This window comes from Physeter macrocephalus, chromosome 7 (assembly GCF_002837175.3).
Source record: "Physeter macrocephalus isolate SW-GA chromosome 7, ASM283717v5, whole genome shotgun sequence".
In the NCBI taxonomy this organism is placed as follows: domain Eukaryota; kingdom Metazoa; phylum Chordata; class Mammalia; order Artiodactyla; family Physeteridae; genus Physeter; species Physeter macrocephalus.
In genome coordinates, this window is record NC_041220.1 from 70,395,544 (window position 1) to 70,417,518 (window position 21,975).

The following is a 21,975-nucleotide window of genomic DNA, read 5'->3' on the forward strand; positions in this document are numbered from 1 at the left end:
TGGGGCGGCTCTCTAAACGCTGAATCCATTCATTAGCTCTTTAGTAAATCGGTAGCAACAACAAAAGCCTTCTCCCCACCGCGCCACACCAAAGCCTTCCAAGTTGCGCCGCAAACACTTGCAGCGGTGGGATCCCTCGGCGGGACGCAGTTCCCGAGAGATCCCCGGGGGCGGGAGTGGTAACAGTCGGGTCTGAAGGGCAAAAGGGAAGGGAACCTGGAAACTGGGTCCTGGGTAGGCGAGAGCGCATGGCTGGGACGCAAGCCTGCGGCAGAGGTGCGAGAGACAAGAACTCACTCCCACGTTTCACCCTCCCATTCCCGTGGCTGCCCCAGGAGGACTCCAGGGCTCGCGGGGAGCTGAGTTCCGCGCAGCGTTGGCTCGAGTGGAGGGTGGCCGTGTGGCGCGTGAGAAGTGCTGGGGTGCGTGGCCTCGGTGTGCGCGCGCCCAGCGTCGGGGTGCAGCTTCTCTCCGCCTGGCTTCTCCTCCCACCCACCCTCTCCCGTCTCCTCCCTCCTCCACACCCCCGCCCCCGGGACGGCGAGGCTCCCTCCCCGCACCGGCCGGAGAGTACACAAAGCGGCGGGTGAGGGGAAGCCTCGCAGGCGTGCACCGAGCAGTGAGATCACCGGCGTTATAAATATCCCAGTGCCAGCGCCGAGATCCGTTCGGGTGGCCTCTCTCTCTCTCCCCCTCTCCCTCTCTCTTCCCCGAGGCTATGTCCACCCGGTGCGGCGAGGGGGGCAGCGCCAGAGGCACACAGCCGCGCGCGGGCTACAGAGCCCAGAGCCAGCCCTGCAAAATGCACTTAGGACCCCCGCGGCTGGAAGAATGAGCTTGTCCTTCCTCCTCCTGCTCTTCGTCAGCCACCTGATCCTCAGCTCCTGGGCTCAAGGGGAGAAGCGCCTCGCACCCAAAGGGCGACCCGGACCGGCTGCCACCGGTAGGAACCCCAGAGGAGCCAGCAGCAGCCAGAGCAGTAGTAGCACGAAGTCTTCCTCTTCCTCCTCTGCCTCCTCCTCCCCCGGGGCTTCTCTGGGCAGCCAAGGAAATGGCTTGGAGCAGAGCAGTTTCCAGTGGAGCCCCTCGGGGCGCCGGACCGGCAGCCTCTACTGCAGAGTGGGCATCGGTTTCCATCTGCAGATCTACCCGGATGGCAAAGTCAATGGCTCCCACGAAGCCAATATGTTAAGTAAGTTGCCTGCTCTCCTACAAAACCTGTCCTAAGCGGGCGGCGGGAGTCTCGGGAGGGGACAGCTGGTGATTCCCTGGGCTGCAAGACCACCTTCCGGAGCCCCGGCCACTGAGATCCAGCCGGCCCTCGAAACAGCCGGGCGGGTTGGATGGAGATGCGTCTACGTGGCGGGCACACACTTTCCCCTCTCGTGGGTACGAGGAACGGCGATTACTGAGGTATAGGCTACCCGGAGGCTGGTGCAGACAGGCACCTTGTTTCCAGTTTGCCCTGGTCCCAAAGAGGAGATCCAGCCAGTGCCTGGAGGAAAAACAAAAATCTCCTTTCTCCTCGTTTAGCTTCTGTTTACCTTCTGCTTCTGTTGACCAGACTTGCATTTTTCACTGGGCATCAAAGCTCACCCCTTTTCCCTGCCCATAACTCAACAGTTTTATTTAGAATAATCAAATCTCACATACTGCCCCTCATAACGGCTGCCATAACCCCAAATTAATATTATATATAATGTATATATACATATGTGCATGCGGATATGTCTATTGTAGATACGTACATATTTACACATTATATATATATATAGAATATATATGTATATTATACGGGAGACCAGACATTCCTTGTTTGGAAGAAGACAGTGATCTAGAAAACTGGACACGTTTAGAGAGGGAGACGTGATGGACATTAGAATTATTAATTGCGGAGTTGGGTTTAGCACCTTTTAGTATCTTGAAACCATGACCAGACCTTGTGAGGAAGAGTGGCCCGCCTTTGGTCCCCAAGGACAATTAGGGGAAAGTTCTTTATTTTAGAAGAAATTCAGAGGCGGTTCAATTCGGTACAGGTGAAAATTTTGTAGGTTTTTTTTTTTTTAAGCCAAGTTTTAAATTTTCTGAGTTTAGCTCTCCCTCTTTCCCCCCTTTCTCATCTTCTCCTCCCTTCCACCCCGTCTGAGTTTTCAGACCATCACCACCATTCCTCTGATTCCTCTCACTGTCCCTCTAGGCAGCAGAGGGGAGAGATGATTTGCGGTTGTGTGCGGGACTGGGGAGATCTCTGCGGGCCTTTTCCTCCGTAGGGCCAGATGGTCTTCCAGCCGGGGTTAGTCCAACAGACAGAAGCACAGCCCGGGCCTCAGAGGGACCCAGGGAGAGTGGAAACATGGCCAGGAGATACCGATGCGCACACGGTCACCCGGCTCCGAGTGTCAGCCTGGTGGCTCCCACGTGTACTTAACTTCCTCCGTCTCAAACCGATGACCCCACGGGTTTCTTCTTACCCAAGCTCCGGAGGAGCGCGGGTTCCGCAGCGGGGCTGGCATCTGGCACCCGCCCCCGACAAGGGTTGGAGGTGTGCACGTCTGTGGGATGGCCGGCCGGCAAACTTCCTCCGGGGGATTCAGGAGGCTGGAAGTGGAAGAGCTGGCGGTTCGCGCCGGAAGGGGAGCGGGTCCACGCCAGCCTCCTGCCCCCGACTGGTCTTTCGGGCTCTGCCGCTCCAGCTGTCTGTGTTGCACGTGGCGAGGTGGCCTGGAGCACCCAACCCGAGAGAGGGCCTTCCCCGGATGCCCCAGCGAGTCCCAGGCCCTCCCACACGCTCCTTAGCGGTGTCTGCTTTTATGTTTTAAGGTTCATTACACTCACTAAGCAACTGACCATCTTCGGTGATAAAAGGCAAGGTCAGTTAGGGCGAAGGGGAATTTCCTGAGATTTAAGGGTAAGCAAGAGTTGTGTCTAGTTCAGTATTTCCATTTGTCCTCATTTTGTCCCACCAAACTCTTTTCCTCCACCAGCCATCAGAGCTCATTCCCCACTTCTAGTAATATTTTCCCCTTTCACTTACATGAACACTGTTTCTATTCTGTTCTTGCAGTTTATCCAAAATATCAGCCTCAACAGAGGATAACTTCTGTGTTCCCAAGGGAACATCCAAAGCTAGCCTGCAAGGAGGGCAGGTTGGACCCCAGGGGGGTAAAAGGATGTGTGGGAGGCGGGTTTCGGTGTGCTAGGGATCGCTGAAAACCAGACTAATTCCCAAAATATTCACTCTCTTCTCTTGGAAGAAACCATAAGAGACAAAGATTTTTGCAGCTTAGGCCTTGTGGAGGGGACATTGTAGAAAAGGATAGAAAGGAAAATGAGAACAGATCAACAAAGAACACATTCAGCTAAAGAAGACATTGGCCAGTATTTATTTCCAAGGTACATTTTATTTTAAAATCCACTTTGAAAGATATCTAACAAAGAACAGACACAAAACACTGCTTTGTTTCTTAAACAAAACTGAAGTGCCTAAATAAAACTTTATTAATTTAACGAACACTTTCCTAATTCATTTCAGTTTATAACAGCCTTTCAGAGTTTAGTCTGTGTCTTTCACTTGGCTTGCAATCATTCACTTATTCATTCATCCATTTATTCATGTACCCAACATAGGATACCTAGCTCACCAAGCTTATTATTTTGGTTACTTTTGGGTTAGCTGGGATTTTTTTTTTCCTTTGTCGTCCATAGGTTTTTCTCACAGAGGAAAGTATAATTTAAGTGTTTAAATCATGGTGAGTTTCACCTTTGTGATGTCTGGAATGTCCAATAATATATCATAAGATTTTGCTACCATAGATCCATGAAGAATTTATGAAATACGTCATGTTTAAAAGGATAGCAAGTAATTTGGAAGTTTAAAATGAATCTCTGTCTTTAAGTAGCTGTGAAAGAGAAACAGGACCTGCTAATTGCAGTTGGTCATATACCTCTTTGTAGATAGCACTTGATGGTTTCCTGATACATAATGTAAACTCAGGAGTTGTTTATGGAGTGTTGGTTAGAGTGATGAGGAACCATTTGTCCAAGTCTCAAGAGAAACTGAGTGAGCTTGGAACATGAGGATCATGGAGAATACATCAGAGTTTTACCTCATCATCTAATTCTACGGTCTGTGAGTTAGCAGTGATAGAAAACTTACACTATTTTGTCACAGCTTGCTACTTCTGTAAAGAGTCAAAACTTTGCCATGCCAAGCATTCTAACAGGTTCTTTTAAACTCAATAATTTTCTGTAATGTTTGTCAGAATAAATAAATATATGTTAGAATATATGTTTCACAACTATCTTTTGACATTAAAATTTTTGCAAACTGTGAATATTTTCTAGTTTGGCTATCAGAAGTACACTGGCCATAGATTTGAAACATAATTTGTTTAGTTAAAGATTACCACTTAATATATTCTTAGTTTCTCTTATACAGTAGTTATCCCAGGTTTTGAAGACAGGTAAAAGAATCAAGCTCATTGCACATAAACTCTTATTATAAGGAAATACTAGGGAAGGGTGAAGAAAGATGGGCAAGACAAAATAGATGATAAAATCCCACTAATGAAGAGAAACAAAGACTTTGTTTTAATTTCTATGCTTTCAAGTTTAGTTCCAAAACAATGCTTCTGTCGGCTTATCTTGGGCCATTGAAAAATAGGCAATCAAGTAGTTGTCAATTTAGGGAGCAAAAGCTTAAGGCTATAGCTACACAAAGCCAAATTGTTCACATAAAATATAGAAATTCCAATTGTGTATTTTGGCTAAACCAAACCCTCAGTTTTACTAACTTTTAAAAATCTGAATTCACTATCCATTTTGATGTTAATGTAAAGTCAACCTTTATATAGTCCCCAAAGCCTAAATAAACCAGAATCTCTATCTTCTGTATGGAAAAACTCAAGGAGGAAATTTCTATGTTGCTAACTTAATCAATGAAGACTACTAAACTGGATATTTCAAGACTCAGATTTGATAAAGACATGGCATATTTGTTGCTGTGTGAGCACAAGTAGAGAAACTTCAGGTTTAAATGATTTTCCTTTGAGGATTTTTCAGATGGGCTGTTGAAAGCTTCTGAATACATGGAATATCTGTATATCTTTCTCATTCACTGAGAAAAGAGAGAAAAAGGAGAAGTCTACATAATTGTATCAACCATCATTGATAGAGTCCTAATGTATTAACAATTCTAGAGGGGACTAAGTAAGAAAATCTATATCCGGAATAATTTTACTTTGTAGTGCATACTTATGCTTGTAAGTAAGTGGATTAAACAATGTATAATCTGAGAGACACTGAGTTCTTGCATCCTTCAACCTAGATGTCAATCGTAAAATTCCACCAAGAGAGAATAACTCCTTCAGTTAAGCACTGCTTTTTTCTTTGGATCCTCTTAAATGTAAACACCCTAGGAAAGATAACACATTGTCACTTGCACTTTAACTCTCTCCCTGCCCCACTCCCCCAGCAGCAGAGGACCAAAATAGCAGGAGAGTACTAAGACATGTGTCCATACATGTGTACACATGGGGTGTCCTGAAAAGGAAGAGAGGTTGTGAGAAGGTCAAAGAAACAATCCAATTTAGCAAACATTCATTGACTATCTATGATCTGTGAGACACACTTGGCCTTCCACAATTTTGCTTAGGGATACCATCTGGGCTTCCACATGAATTGTAAATTCCCATCAAATTTATTATTACTGACTCCTAAGAGGAAATTACTGAAATTGAAAAAAAATCAGTTTTAGAGAAATGTTTTCTGGAATTTATATACATGTGATTTAGTGCACATGGGTTTAAAATACTTAGAATTCTTTAATGAGTTACTGAGATTTGGCATGAAAAAACAATAGGCCTGTGATATTTTTGGGGTGTGGGGGCAGGAGGTTGAATTGTGGGGCTTGTAGAATCTGCTCCTATATTCTAGGAAAAAAGACATCATGAAATTGCTGTTGAAATTACTTTGGAAACTATGATCTTAACAAGATTCCTAATATCACACCATAATTACATTATTTAGAACATCATAGCAAAGTTGCCTATTTGAAAAAACAATTATTTAATCTAATCTGATCTTTTTTCTTTCCTGCATTCTTCATAATTTTAAATAGAATGATGTATGTAAAAGTATGTTTTTAAGCTTTCAATTAAATATAACTTTCTTTTTTTTTTTTTTTCTTTTTTTTTTTTTTTGCCGTACGTGGACCTCTCACTGTTGTGGCCTCTCCCGCTGCGGAGCACTGGCTCCGGAGGGACAGGCTCAGCGGCCATGGCTCACAGGCCCAGCCGCTCCGCGGCATGTGGGATCTTCCCGGACTGGGGCACGAACCTGTGTCCCCTGCATCGGCAGGTGGACTCTCAACCACTGCGCCACCAGGGAAGCCTAACTTTCTTAATACTATAAAATCTTTTCATTCTCTGGCATTATATCATTTTTTATACTGGAACTTACAGGAAAAGAAACCATGTAGTATGTAATAAAATCATACTTTCACATATTATTTCATCTTCCCCATATTTAAAATTTATTAAAATGCAAATTTATATAACATATACATGCAGAATGTACAGTGTGTTGGGAAACAAGTTGAGTCAAAATGGGTCTTTCTTAAAAATAGAATATGTTTTCAGAAACCAATAGTTTACATAAGCAAAGCAGTGCTCCCATTAAAGAAGTATTTACAGAGTCCTTTTCTCTTGACCTCTTAAATGATAGCCTGCAAACATATATGCTTAATAAGAATTTTATCTTTTATGCTACCATGTATTTTTTTCCCCACTAATACACAATAGATTTGCATTTACAAAACCAAGTAATTTTCCAGACAATGGTATAAAAAACCTTTAACAATGCAGAACCAGGAGTAAATTGGGGGAAACATATGGTCAAGTCTCCTTTTCTACCAACTCCACATTGTCTCTTTTGTGACTGTCATTCTACACATAGATGATTCCTCATGTTCTCCCTGTCTCATTTTTTAACAGACATTTACACAGTATTCACAGTCACATCCCCCATCTCTGAAATATCCAAAATCATTAATGCTGTTTTTCAATATCATTCTGTAATTTTGATAGAAATATAACTTTGTATCAGATGTTCTATTCATGTTTTATTAATAATATTATTACAGCACTACATTGTGTAGTAAATTTATCTTTACAAAGGATTCTGTGTGCTTTGTTACTATTTGATAAAATGATAATGCTTTTAAATCTTTTCTGGGTATGCATCACAGTCAAATAATTTGCATAGCAAAATCTATTGTAAATAGCATTTTGAAAACATTTTGAAGGAAAGAATTTTTTGAGACAGTTTTTTTTTAGGAGTTTCTTCCTAGAAGCGGAAGTAGTTCCTTTCCAACAGTTTTTAGATTTTTTTGGTTTGTTTTAAAGAAACATCCACTAATAAAGTGGTAGCTGCAGTTTTCTTGAGATGTGTTTTATTTACTCTAGGCTAAGAATGCTTATCACAAGAACAATAGTTCCTTCATGAACTTTCTGATCAAGTATTTTTAAGAAATCAGGTTGAATAAATAAGCGACAGTATTTGCTACAAGTATAGGTGTTAGGTCGCATTGTTCAACATAAGTGCTCTATAAAGATATTCATATATGTGTTTACATGTATTATATATATGTGTATCCACAATACATACACTGCATTTGGTAAGTTGAATAATTTTATATGTACTTCAAATACTGCAGGGGGAGACTGCTATTTTAAGAAAATCTGGTGAATTTCTGTATTCGTCATAGTCCTATTGACATATTCTAATTAAAATATGTACTCAAAATATTACAGATTGAAATGTTGAGATGTTTTTTCCCTCTTCCCTCCCATCCTTGCCTGCTTCCTTCCTTTCTTCCAGGACAAGTCCTTTTTTAGCTTTAGTGAACCATATTATTTTGTCCTTTTATTTTATTTTTTTTTTTACATTTTGTTGTAGGCAATTAACAAAAAGCTCTATGCTTTTCTTCTGTTCATGTAACATTACATACAAGTTTATGGTAAACAAGCAGGAATCCCAATTATATACAAACTATGAGTTTCATCTTCTTAAAATACTCTAAACGGTGGTGTGTGACTCTCTTGACCCAGTGGATGCAGACTTTCAAATTATTAAAGGAGACAGAGGGACATCGACTTGATAATTCTGACTACTAAATGCCAAATATAAACAATAACGTAATAAATACCTCATTAATTTTTTCCAGAAAAGTCACTCAAAATGCAAGATGTCTCAAACCATAATCCATCAAACACTTCACTGAGCCAATAATCTCAGATTATTTATATTGCTTTCAGTATCTTATGTATAATCTTTAAATGAGCAACTCACTAAATGATAGAGTGTGATATATATTGATTTATCGATTTGTATTATGATCATTTGAGAAGAGGGGTTTCTTTTATGTAAATAAGTATTATTTTCAAGGCTTCCAAGGATTTATACTAATCTTGAGTACCGTCTTCTGTGCTTTAATATTAAAAGTACTGTATTATCTCTGACAGAAAAACAATGCATGAGAACAGTTTTGTAAAACATTTTAAAAAGTCTTTGCCATTCCTTTAGAACTTGAAAAGATTCTACTGTCAAACATTGATTACTAAAAGTGACTTATCATTTGTAAGAAGAAAAAGAATTACTAATGAAGCACAAATTTTTGAACCTTGAAATTTATCATTTTAAATGAATACTTGAGTGCTAGGCCTTTTTATTTCTTTTACATAATAGATGTCACAAAAAATAAGGATGTTAAATACTTAAAAAAAAATCACAGTGATAAAGAATGGAGACAATCTACGTAGAAATTTAATTCTTCACAATGGTATATAGAAGAGTCTGTGTTTTATTTTGGGATTTCTGTCATCCTAGGTATTTTGGAAATATTTGCTGTGTCTCAGGGGATTGTAGGAATACGAGGAGTTTTCAGCAACAAATTTTTAGCGATGTCAAAAAAAGGAAAACTCCATGCAAGTGTAAGTAGAACCACTTTATATTTGTTAAAGGTGTTATAGAGATTTTACATTTGTAAAATGGAATGAAGTGATTTTCCAAATTGATAGATAGGACAATTTGCCCAGAGAATTTAATGTTTTTTTGTTTTTGTAAAATTATATGTACATTAAACCAAGAGAATTGTATGTGTTTTTGTAAGTAATCATTTAAATATGTTATTTACTTGAGAAGATAATATAGAATCCACAAAAAGTTTTAAGGGTAAGTGTATTTGAAAACAGCATTCTCTAAGTGATTGCCATTATTTATTTCTTAAAAGTGGTCCAAGTGAGAAGAAATGTTATGGATATACTATATTTTTTATTTATGTTTATGGTGATTGTGTGTGTTCAGTAGATCATGTTCTTAATTTTTAAAGCTACTCATGATGTCAAAAATGGAGTCTAAGTAATATAACGTTTATTCATATTAATAAGTATGGAGGGAAGAAACCAATAGTGAGAAGACTTTGACCTTTAATAGAGAAATTTAATTTGATTCATTTGAGAAATTTTCATCTTGCTTTTTTGTTGCATCAAAAACACTTCTTAAAACTATGAAGACTAATTTTGCACTCTTAAAAATTTCTTCAGCCCACTTAACACAGTTTGTAATCAATTTACAAATTACAGATTTCTATGCTTTGTTCTGAAAATGCTCATTACTTGGGAAGCATTAAAATGTTTTAAAGGTAATTAAATATATTTAGCTTAGTTTTCCTGCTCACAGATTCTGTTTATTAGTATTAGTAGTATGCACAGCCCTTAAAGTTGATGTATGCTTTTTCTGTAGTGTACTGAGTTTTGTCATATTAAATCATTTTAAAAAGCAATTCTTCTTTAAAGCTACTCCTTTAATCCTTATTCACTTTAATTCTTATTAAACAAATTGGAGAAATATCACTTTTCCAGTTTTCAAAGTATATATAGGAAGTTTTAATTGAGTGCAATCAATTGGAACTTGCTAATTATGATTTCTTCTTTACAGACCTTTAAAAAATTGAATGAGAATTTCACTTGGTTTAATGTTTAAGACTTTCAATTTTCCTTTCTCTAGCATCTAAAGGTGGTTTGTTAATATCTCTTGGAGGGGACAGTAGAATTCAAGCTATTTCTACAGTTATTTGAGGATTAAATGAGATAATATATATAAAGCTTGTTAGAACAGTATTAGATACCTTGTAAGTACTCAATAAATATTACCTATTATTGAATGATAATTTAAATATAGTCTAAATATAATAAACTACTAAAATCTCAGTTTATTAAGATAGATGGGAAATCTTTGGTAACCTCTTTGATCATCCTTTACAAGAATTATAACCAGATTTACTTATTTCATCTTCTGAGCTGGTTACTATATTCTAGTAAACCACAATATAGTGTTCATAAAATTATTGCTCTTTGATTTATTACATATCTTAAGGGAAAAAGTTCTTCATTGCTGTGGAAAAGTAGGACATGCCATTTTATTTTAAAAAAATATTTGATTTTTAAAAATCCACATACAAAATAAAAAACAATGATCAAATGCATCTACAATGAATAACTTTTCCTTGATCTACTTTAAGGTGGTAAAAGATTGAAACACCTTCAAAATCTAAGCATCATAATAATATGCAATGCCTAAAAAGAAATTCTCTCTTATTGGTTTGCTTGTTTTGGGTGAAAATCTTAATTTTTAAAATATTCTGATTCATGCTTTAGTATATGTAAAAAAAATAGACTACCTTGGGGCAGCTTAAGGATAATTGCAACAGAAAGCGAAGTACTACAAATGGATGCCAATTAGAAAGGTCAAACTGAAAGGTTAGGTTACATGATTCCTCTGTCAAATGCAAGTAACAAATTTCCAGAAACTTGACCCAAATGTCTAAGGATGGCTGGCTGAAATAATGCAGATAATGCAAAAACAGCATCTGTTATTCTTTCTCATCTTGGCAGGCTAAAGTTATTTCATGGAATAATGACTTTTAAACAGTACAAAGCAAGCCTTGCTCTTGTCACTCACTGAAGCCCTTTGATATAAAAGTCATTCTGATGACTTTGAGCTGAATTGTAGATAAAAAATTAAGCCCTACGATTATGTGGATGCTTTCTAAACCATGTGTCCAAGCCCACTTTCTCTTAGCATTTATTAGCACTTTTTCTCTAGATGGAAACCTAATTAAATTATAAAGTGATTTATTTTTAAGGAATTTGAATTTAGAAATAGTATTAATTCTAACCATTATTAGTTTTATGCCAGATGGTTTCTTTCCTCTTTTCAGTTTCTAGTTAAACATGTTGAAAAATTGTTCTTATAGCTAGCTTTAAATATAATTATTTGATTTAGTTTTGGTTTTTACAAAATTTCATCACCACTAAAAAGGCTAAAACCCCTTATACTTTTAGGATTAAACGTTGCTTAGGATTAGTGAGTTGCTTTAAATTAATAATTGTGCAGAGGCATTTAAAGAGTACCTTTATAATCATTTCAAAAGTATATGTATATAAAACAACGTTGTGCATCTTAAACTTACACAATGTCCTATGTCAATTATATCTCAATAAAAATGGAAAAAAAATTTTAAATAAATAAAGAGTAACTTTAGGGTTTTCTTTATAAAGTAAATGTGAACTATAAATCTAAAGTATTCATATAATTATGGGGAAAGTAAACCCATAGCACATCGAGAAATGCTCATGGATAACAGGAGATTTTCAACTTCATTTTTATAGTAACAATCAGACTATTAAAAATTAGCTACTTGGCAGAGGTAAAAGATTTGCATATTTCTTTAAAATCTCTTTCATTCACATTATCTCCTTACATAGTTAGGTGAGGAAATAGTCTCAGAGATGTTAAATATTTTCCTAAGTTACCACAGTTAACGATTGAACCAGAATTACATACTTCAAAAATTCTCTCTCCCTTTAAATGCTATAATACTTGGTAAGGAAAAATTAGCTTGAAAGAAGATATTTTGTTTCATTTGGAACTATTTGCACTGTTTTCAGCTATTATTTTATAGGAATTAATAATTGCATGTTTTAATAATATTTTTGTATTACATTTTAAAGAATGAGTACTGTGGTTCATCGTTAGAATATTTTTGCTTGCTTCTCTCTCTCTCTCTCATTCCAAACCCTTTTGGAGGATTTTTTTTTTCCCATCTACTTCTGTGTCTCCTACTTGATTTTAAAGTCTAGAAAGGAGGGGATGTGTACACCACAAAACTTGTCACACAGTTTTATAAATGTTGGTTATTCAGTGTGAAGATGAGTTGCATAGGGAACCCCTTTTAGGATGTACTTTCAGAACAGAAAAGAGATCTGCTTTGTTCACAGAAACTCTTCATTTAGAAAATGCTTCATTGTCAGTGGACAGGAAGATGATAAACACTATTATCAGGCCAGAAAGTTTAAACTTAGGCAACATATATGCTGATTTCCTTTGTGTGCTAAATTTGTTAATCCGGTAAGAGAAGTTTTCATTGAACTTCAGCCATCTCAGTGTGCTTTGCTCATGCACTCAGTCAACCTACATACTCATAGTAATCTCCATGCAGCTCTCCTTAAGACCTTGACTGATAGACCCTAAGTAGACAATGCAATTAAATTCCTAGTGAGCAGGGTTTTTTCAGCATTCTTTACAAGGATGAAGGTGTCTGGTTTTCTTCTCAAGATGCCTTGGGAATCACTGAGAGTAAGAGCAGGTAATTGCTTCCCCAAGAGCCATGAGGGTTAGTCAGAGCCTTCATTGTGGCCTGTATCCTCTTTCTCAACTTATTGCCAGACTGAGGTGCTTTGTGGGGCTGAGCACCCTTCTCTTCTGGGCTCTATCTCTGCCTGCCTGTCTGTTCGTGCTCTTCCTCAGTCTGTTCTTGCTGTCTCCTCAGGTTTATTGTCTTTATCCAAAGTTGCATAGGCAGCCTTTCTGGATGTATCTGAGGTGGGTCCAGATGTAAGAGTAGAAGGTCTTGAGTGTGGTGGTGGGGAGCACAGTTCAATTGTGTCATTCTACCTAAGATACACTGTGTCATTTTACTTAATCTCTCTATTCCTTGGTTTTATCAGCTAGAAATGGAAGAAAATTAAAGTAAAAATACATGGTGATAGCTGAGCATTTTAAATGAGATAATACATATAAAACACTTAGAATAGTTCCTGGAAAGTATTCAGCATTTAATGTTAGAATAGATCTTCCTGAATTTGCTCTCAGGCAGCTGTTTGATGATCCTCTATCTCCTCTCAGAATACTTTCTGATTTTGGGGTCAGGCAGCTGTGACCCCCTCAGATATTTAGACCAGCCGCAAATCCCATTTATTATTGGCCTCTTTTTTCTTTAGGTCCAAACTCGTCTTGCATACAGTAGCCCCTTTTCTCCTGGGTTTTCCTTTTTCCAAGGAACCTAACCTAAGTTGAAAGCAAAATTCCCAGGTTCAAGATCTTAAAGAGGCAAGGATTTCCAATGGTCATAATCTCATAATTTTTTAAGATCCTTCCTGTGCATTTCCCCTTAAAAAATCTAAATCTTGAAAAAGGTGGTTATCATGAATTCTTCAGTCTTTTCATTACGTATGCATGTTCACTTATTGCCTGTTGGGGAAAAACATTTTAGCTCATTTTAAAGATACAGAAAGAAGCACGTGGTGGAATTATTTTTGTTTCTCAGGGTTTTAGGGAATCATGTTTGGAAGGAAAGCTAATTGCAGAGTTTACGAAATAGGCATGGAATGTGTGCTTGATCAGCCCTAAGCAAGGACTAGAACAGCCTCCTTTCCTGGTTTCAGAGGGTGCCAGTTGGCTTGCCCGGGATGAGAGTCTGGACTAGACTTCCTGAGCTGGGGACAGAGTGAGGAGGAGTCCGCAGCCCCTCAAGCTGGGCATGTTTATTGAAAGGGGAAACGGAGGCTTGAGTAATGGTTATCATCATCATTAAAACAATAAGTTATTAAGCACTCCACTCCTGCAGTCAAGACCCTGAGCTATATAAAGGGACTGAATAGAAACTCACCTTGCCCTCTAAGAGCTTTCAATTTACATAGTAAAATTGAATAGCTAGTAATTCAGGCTAAAAAATGGGTTCAGTGTTCTACCTTCGCAGTAAATGTCAGTTTTCTCTTAATTTCACACTATGTAAATCTGGTTAGCGGGCTTATTTTATTGAGGAAATCTGCCTGTGATGAATCGACTTGTAATTTCAGAGATCCATTTCAGCCTAAAGTGAGAGATGGTGTTCTACGTCTTAGATGGTTGGGGGAATGGCACTTGTTTTTCATCAGTATTTTAATATGGAGCAACTTCAGGGCAGGTAGGACTATATAGAAACCTAGGAGATGCCTTGGGTTTGTACACTGTTACTGAAAGAGTTTGAATCTAGGAATCAGTAGATGAGATTTAAGTCACAGGTCTACCCTGGCACGTGATAAATGCGGGGCTTTAGACGAATCCTTTTCTTTACTCTTCTGTCTGGAAAATCAGGTAATAGCATCCTAATAGTCATGGAATTATAGCAAGAATGAAATAATGTATGTAAAACACCTGGCACATGGTAGCCCTCAATAGCCCAGCTTTTTTGAGCTATTAAGAGCCTCGGACAGTAAACTATCTTATACCATGTTTCTCCAAGTGTGGTTCTCACCTCACCTGCATCAAGATCACAGAGGATGCTGGTTAATGATGTGATTCCAGGGTCTCAGCTCAGACTTACTAAAACAATCTCTGGAGGTAGGGCCTGGGGAATCTGCGTTTTGACCTGGCTCCCTGAGTAATTTGAAGTCAAATTCAAGAGGTTCAGACGAGGAGAAATCATGTGGCTAGCATTCTTCACTACCTTACCTCAGGTTGATTTAAATCCAACTTGTATATTCCCTTGGTTGCATGAAGAACTGAGACACAGAATGACCAGATACCTAGTGCCAAGCAGGAAGTATGACCATGCTCTGGAGATGGTCATACATCATCTGACCCATATGAGGCTTGTGAAGTAAAGAGAAAGAGGCAGCTCCTGTACGTGCATGCAGCCCTGTTCTGGGGTTCTCTGCTTGGGAGCAGTTGGACCAGGGTCTGGCTTTCAGCCTTCCCTCACCACCAGAGGTGGGTGCTTTTGTGCTGGGAACATCCTACACAGCCATACAAAACAGGCTGGGCTTAGGGGACCTGACCCGGGCAGTCCCATTGCTGGGACTAGAGGTGGGAACCAAAATGCATTGAAAGGAGGCAGGGGAACCAGAAGTGTACGGATGCAGGCAGCAAGAAAACTTTGCTTAGAGCACAATTTGGTCTTTAATTGTTTTCATTACAGTCTATAATAATAGTTTAATTGTTTAATAATATTATATAGTCTATAATAGCATTTTAGTTACTTATATTTAATTATTTCTTAACTTTATAAAGTTATTCAAGAGAAAGAGGCAAATCAAAGAAAACAAAGTGAAATAAAGAAGTAAAATTGATTAAATGATTAAATAGCCTGCAGACTCCAGAGTTTGTACTGCTGTTAGTCCAAATGCAATCCTCTTTATACACGTCTTTCGTACAATGCATATTTACTTCTTCAGTCACATGTAATGAGAATCGGGACTTGTAGGCATAGCCTCAACTCATTTGCTACAAGAGTCTCAATCATCATAGAGCATGTTTACTAAGGAACAAAAGTACGTTAAGAGGTTTTAGAAAGTTTCTAAAAGTATTGTTTCAGAAAGAATTCTCTGTTTGGTTTCATTGACCTTCAGATTTTAATTAAGCAGAATTAGTCTTTTCTGGAATATCACAGTCAAAGTTTTACTTTCTTTGAACTGAATTTGACCTTTCTTTTAAATATTCACTGTGTGCCCTCATCACATGAGGAGATGAGTAGAATCAAGGTAAATATCCTCCTCCTAAGCCAAAAATTCTTGTTTTATTTAATAGCACTATATTGCCCCACCTCTGAATAATTTGCATATTCAAGCAAAAGTAGTTTAATTTAATTTTCATCTGTTTTGTTCAGTTAAGACTCCTTTAAATTACATAGAAATCAGCCAATTTAAACATGTTAGTTTTGCAATTATGGCTTGTTGACTATAACTTATTTTTACACGTGCAAGATCAAGGAGAAACTATAGAGAAAAACATAGATAATTTAAGTCAACAAAGAACATGGGCAGGACCATGGCTATATTGTTTTTCATTGTAAAAGTGACAACCAGCACAGTGTCTGGCATGTGATAGACAGTCGATAAATATCTGTGGAATGAATCCACAAAAAACTGAGTTTGAAACAAAGATAGCGGCTCTTTACGAACATTTTAATGAATGCGTTTGTTGTAGTGGCTGATGGTGGTAGGGTGGAGGTTATGGGGGTCCTGATTTCAATAGTTTATTCGAAATTAGATTTACCTCTCTACTTCACAGCTGAACTGTAGATAAAGTCTTTACGTCCACTTCCCATTTTCTAGGGAAATAATCCAGTTCTATTGTTTTAAAAGTATATATATTGCTAAAGCACTTTTTATAATTCAAAGGAGATTTCAAAAATTAAAAGTAACCTGGAAAGTTTATTATCTGAAATTGTGTAATGGTAAATGGTAAATATGTTTAAATGGCTCTGCTGCTTGGTGACTCTGTAGTGAAGATGCTTCATGCGTAACATTAGGGACAGAGATGAACTGCTTAACGTCGCCGTGTTGTCTGAACAGGACCGGGAATACTGACAGGAACAGTCCATCCCTCCAGAAGAAACCAGATCTCCTGATGAAAAACTCACTATGTTTGTTTCAAATGGTTTTGTTCCATCATAGCTGGAAGAATTTTTCAGACAAAATATTAAATTAGAAGTCAATTAAGAAAACCAAAACAGTCTGACTGCCTTCACTCCTGTTTTAATGTGGGGTTTGGATGGCTGAGGGCCAGCAAGTAGTGTGGGTCCTCAGAATTCTGAACATCTCTACCCCATGTGACAGTTAGGTGACCCTTGAAAAATCTAGAGCCTGTATGGCCATCCTCTTTAAGTCTTCTCTTAAGAAAGAACTTAGAACATGAACTTTGAGGGGGAAAAGAGAAAGTTTTCAGATGGAATAATTTTCGGGGGTGGCATCGGTAGGTTTTCACCCCATGAAAGACAGTAAGATGGAATTGCTATAGGTTAATATCCCGTGTGTGTGTGTGTGTGTATGTGTGCATGCACACGCATGTGTGTCTGTTGGCCACATCAATTAAAAAAGACATGTTCCTTCTTTATTTTTTTTGACACCATTAAGGAAAAAATAAGGTTAAATTATGCAGTACACTTAAAAAAATATAACTGTCAAAACTGAATAAAGCAATCACTGCTATCTTTATTTCAGGAAAATGATTTTTTTGTGTAGGAAACAAGGGTAGAAGTCAGGTCTATAATGTATTATATATTAAAAATGTTATTCAAATAAATTTTAAGAAAAAAATCTGAGGCAGGATAAATATACCTGCTACCCTTTTTAATGAAATCTCCCACACCTTTCTAAAATGCTTGTTCTTTTCTGTAGCAGAAAATGTTCCAGATGGTTATAGCTTTTATTTTATTTTATTTTATTTTATTTTTTGTGGTATGTGGGCCTCCCTCTGTTGTGGCCTCTCCCGTTGCGGAGCACAGGCTCCGGACGCACAGGCTCAGCGGCCATGGCTCACGGGCCCAGCCGCTCCGCGGCATGTGGGGTTCTCCCATACCCGGGCCCGAACCCCGCTCCCCCACATCGGCAGGCGGACTCCCAACCACTGTGCCACCAGGGCATGTGGGATCCTCCCATACCGGGGCGCGAACCCGGTTCCCCTACATCGGCAGGCGGACGCGCAACCACTGCGCCACCAGGGAAGCCCCTATAGCCTTTATTTTAAAATAAAACTTTGGGATTATCTAATTGAATGGGAGAGCATTGAAGTCCTTTTAAGAGCTAAGCAGACAAATCTATGTTTGACTTGTAAGAAAGACTTCTTAATTTAAAAAAAAAAAAGGAACAATAAATGTGTGCTCTTCTAAAGGAATGGCAACATAGCACCTTTGTCCTGGTCATGGGCTTGTAGGTTATGATGGGATGAGAGAAAGCCATTGGCAGTGGTTCTTTAAAATAGCGGCTTACAGCCTGCTAGAGACCCAGTCCAGGGAATCATCAGTAGACAAGTGCTTATGTATAGCTTCATAGCCTCCAAATAAAGAGCTTTACTGATTGAACTACACTCGAATGTAAATAACCTGGATAGACTGTCGTACATAAGATAAATGTGCTGCTGGAAATACTCTGAAACTGGTTGTCTTCTGATATTGTCAGTACCTTGCACAAGTCAAAACTTCCATGTGGCCATCAACAGTAGTTCTGTGTAGACTGCCTTGCAATGTTCAGACTTCTAGATTACAGTGTTGGGATCTTTATTGCAGAAGAAAGTTTGGCATTATTAGAAAAGCAAGGGAATTAAAGGACTTTTAATTCCATTATAGAACCTCTTGGTTTGATATAGAAAGAATCATATCTGTGTGTGTGTGTGTGTGTGTGTGTGTGTGTGTGTGTGTGTGTGTGTGTATAGTGTTCTTATATATAGGGGTCAAGATATTTGGTATTTCCAAGCCCAGGACGTTGATACAAATGGTGCTCCCTGAAATTGTGAAACATGTTGGTCTAGTCCAGGTTAGGGATTTGAATTCTCTGGGGGCTATGGACTCTTGTATTTGATAAAAGCTCCAGATCCTTTCCTTAGAAGAATATTTTGATTCTCACAATAGCCCTACAGTTGCAAGGATTGTGGATAAAGAGCCTAAAGCTAAGAACTCAATTGGCAGGATTGGCATTTGATTGCATGTCTGTCTGACACATTCTCACTTGCTTCCCCTATACTGTGGTCGTTCAATTTCCTCAATATGTCAAACTCAGCCTTTCAGAGCTTGTTGTGGCCTGCTTTGTCATCCTCATCTCTTCTTCCTTTCTCCATGCGCCCTAAGTGGAAGTCTCACTGAACTACTTATAGTGGTGTCCTGCTGACCTGTGAACACACCAGTTCTGCTCCCTGAAATCCTTTCTCACGTCACCTGCTTTGCTCACACCTTGTTGGACTTGAAGACTCAGCTCAGAAGTCATCTTTTCTAGGAAGACTTCCTGCCCTCTTCACTGCTACCTCCATCCTCTCAGATGCCCTTCCTCTATGCTATCATTGTATTCTCTGCATACTGCTGTCATAATTCCATTTATCAAGCTGGATCGTGATGGATGTCTACTTCTTTGCTTAATCCACTGCTCTGTGAGCATTTCAAGGGCAGAGTTGTGTGTGTGTGTGTGTGTGTGTAGAGAGAGAGAGAGAGAGATCTGGCTGAAGTATTGTTAGTGACTCCAAAGGTAATTTTTTTTCTTCCTGCCATCAAATATACTCTCCTGTATCACTGTGTGAAGATACATTCTTTCCTAAAGAACTCTAACATATGCAATATTAATAGGGCCATATGCTACCCCTTTCTCAGCACCATGAAGCATGCTGATAAGATTGAAAAATGTATTCTTATTTCAAAGGATAATATGACCCCATTTCTCTGAATAATATAGTACTATTTATTTTCTTGATGGCTTAAGAGGGGGAAAATCTTATAAGTTAAATTTTTAACTAAAAATTTCAAAGTAATTAAAAAGAGTAATAGAATTTAAATATACTGAGCTCCTGTTAATCATTTTTATATACATTGATATTATTTCACGATTGTACATAGTAAACAGAAATCAGCATTACAAAGATGAATAAAGTAGGAATATAGAAACGAAAATAGTAATTTTAAAGCAACTCTAAAAGAAGCAAATGTGTCTTTGTAAAAGAGAATGGAGTAGGAGGGCAGGGGTCAATGGAATTCTTGTTTTTTCTTTACAGTAAAAGACCTCATTTTATTACATGCTGAAAGTATTATCACTACTTGAATTTCCTCTTCTTCTTTTATTCCCTAGGCCAAATTTACAGATGACTGCAAGTTCAGGGAGCGATTTCAAGAAAACAGCTATAATACCTATGCCTCAGCAATACACAGAACTGAAAAAACGGGGCGTGAGTGGTACGTGGCCCTGAACAAGAGAGGGAAAGCTAAACGGGGCTGCAGCCCCCGTGTTAAACCTCAGCACATCTCTACCCACTTTCTGCCAAGATTCAAGCAATCAGAGCAGCCAGAACTTTCTTTCACAGTTACTGTTCCTGAAAAGAAAAAGCCACCTAATCCCATCAAGCCAAAGGTTCCCCTTTCCGCACCTCGGCGAAGTCCCAACACAGTGAAATACAGACTCAAGTTTCGCTTTGGATAATATTCATCTTGGCCTTGTGAGAAACCATGCCTTCCCTTCAGGAGTTTCTGTAGGTGTCTTTGTGCTCTGAAGACAACTTTTTGGACACAGCTTCAGTTACACTACACTGTACTGAAGTCAGGACATTTGTTTCAGTTTGGCTGAAACAAAAATGTCTCCTGATAGGAACTAAACTGGAATTCTTTGTACCAATATAGGGAGCTCACTGCTTTAATTCAGTATGACATAAAGCCTTTTGCTTTATGCTTGGTGCATACTGGGACTCTGTTTCCAGAAAGTTAAATGGTGGGGATTATGTATTTTTCTGACTTTTACAGATCAACCTGGAAAAGCATACGATACATTTTTATTTTTGGTTTCCAAAGACTATTTTGATGTAGATAAAAATATTTTATTAACGTTTGTTTTTTGATCTTTGGTTTTTTTTAAAGTACCTTGCATCGAGCATATTTTCTTACTTTTGTTATTTTTAATTAATAAGATATAAAACAGCCATTTTAATGAAATTTATGAATTATAAATGTGTTTATAGCCCATTTATAACATGTGGATTTCTTTTTCATTTTTCTTATTCATTGCACTTTTAATTTTTATTGTGATTTTTTTTTTTTTTTTTACCATACCTCAGATAATGTAAGTTTAGTCTTGCATCTTAAAATGTTTAAATTCTCTTCAACAGCACCAAATGTTGAGCTTGGGTTTGTATGTGTGTGTGTGTGTGTGTGTGTGTATTTTTGTGTGTGTGTGTATAAATTCATGCTATTATATGGAATCCTGTCTCTTTGGTGGCTGGGCTACAATGAGTGGGAAGTAAGGAGAAAATATAAGGACTTTTTTGGTGGAATTAAAAGTTGGAGATAAGGAAAAGGATTAGAGGTACAAGTACACTGAGTTTTCAGCATTTACTGATATCTAATTCTGCCTTGCCTTCACTCCTCCTTTTATCTACCCTGCCCTCATTCTTTAACAGCTGGAGGAATACATTTTATTCTGTCCATCAAGCATACACTATGAAACCAGAGTGCTTAAAATACCTCTTTTATGACCCTCTGCTATCTCCACTGTATAGATCCACAGGGAGCAACCCACTTAGTGGAAAAACACAGAGAACCGAAGGAGATGAATCATGTAACAGTTACCCATGGCAAGTCCCATTGTCAAAAATATTCTTATTACTCAGTTAAACACACTTTGAGTTTCCTATCCTAAAGGTAACCATCCCAGTGAATAGATCTGCCCTTTTATAAGGAAAATTTCTGATGTATGTTTTTAAAAAGTTGGCTGTGCAATATGGGAAACTTAATTTGGGAATTTGATAAGTTGAAAATGGCACTTAATTGTCAACCCAAATACTGGATGTTGGGCATAAATCACAGAAAATTTAACTTAAAAGAATTTATATAATTTATTTTCTTGGGTAATCATTTTTATGGAGTTCTATGAAACGTAAGTGTTTATCTTCAGAAATATGGCAATAAAAATGGTAAAGCTAATGTTTAAAAGTATGTTTCATAGGAAGAGCAAAAGCAGTCACAGAAAGTTTATGGCTGGTATTTAAGCATGTTTCTTTTCTTTTAGAGAATATTGCTAAACTTCTTTTAAAAACAAAATATGGTTTATTTTGATGCACAAATGCAAAATAGAAACTCAGCAAAATTGAACTTACTACCATTTAAGCAGACTGCTTTGTTTTAATGGA

At 38.2% G+C, this 21,975-nt stretch overlaps 1 protein-coding gene across 1 annotated transcript; it reads left to right on the forward strand.

The window, feature by feature from the left end:
• The first annotated feature begins 578 nt into the window (after window positions 1-578).
• On the forward strand, window positions 579-20,956 carry FGF5 (fibroblast growth factor 5). Its single transcript, XM_007114393.1, has 3 exons — window positions 579-1,192; window positions 8,887-8,990; window positions 19,929-20,956. Exons 1-3 carry the CDS (start codon window positions 832-834, stop codon window positions 20,274-20,276), a joined length of 813 nt encoding a protein of 270 aa, XP_007114455.1. The 5' UTR covers window positions 579-831; the 3' UTR covers window positions 20,277-20,956.
• Window positions 20,957-21,975: the final 1,019 nt, after the last annotated feature.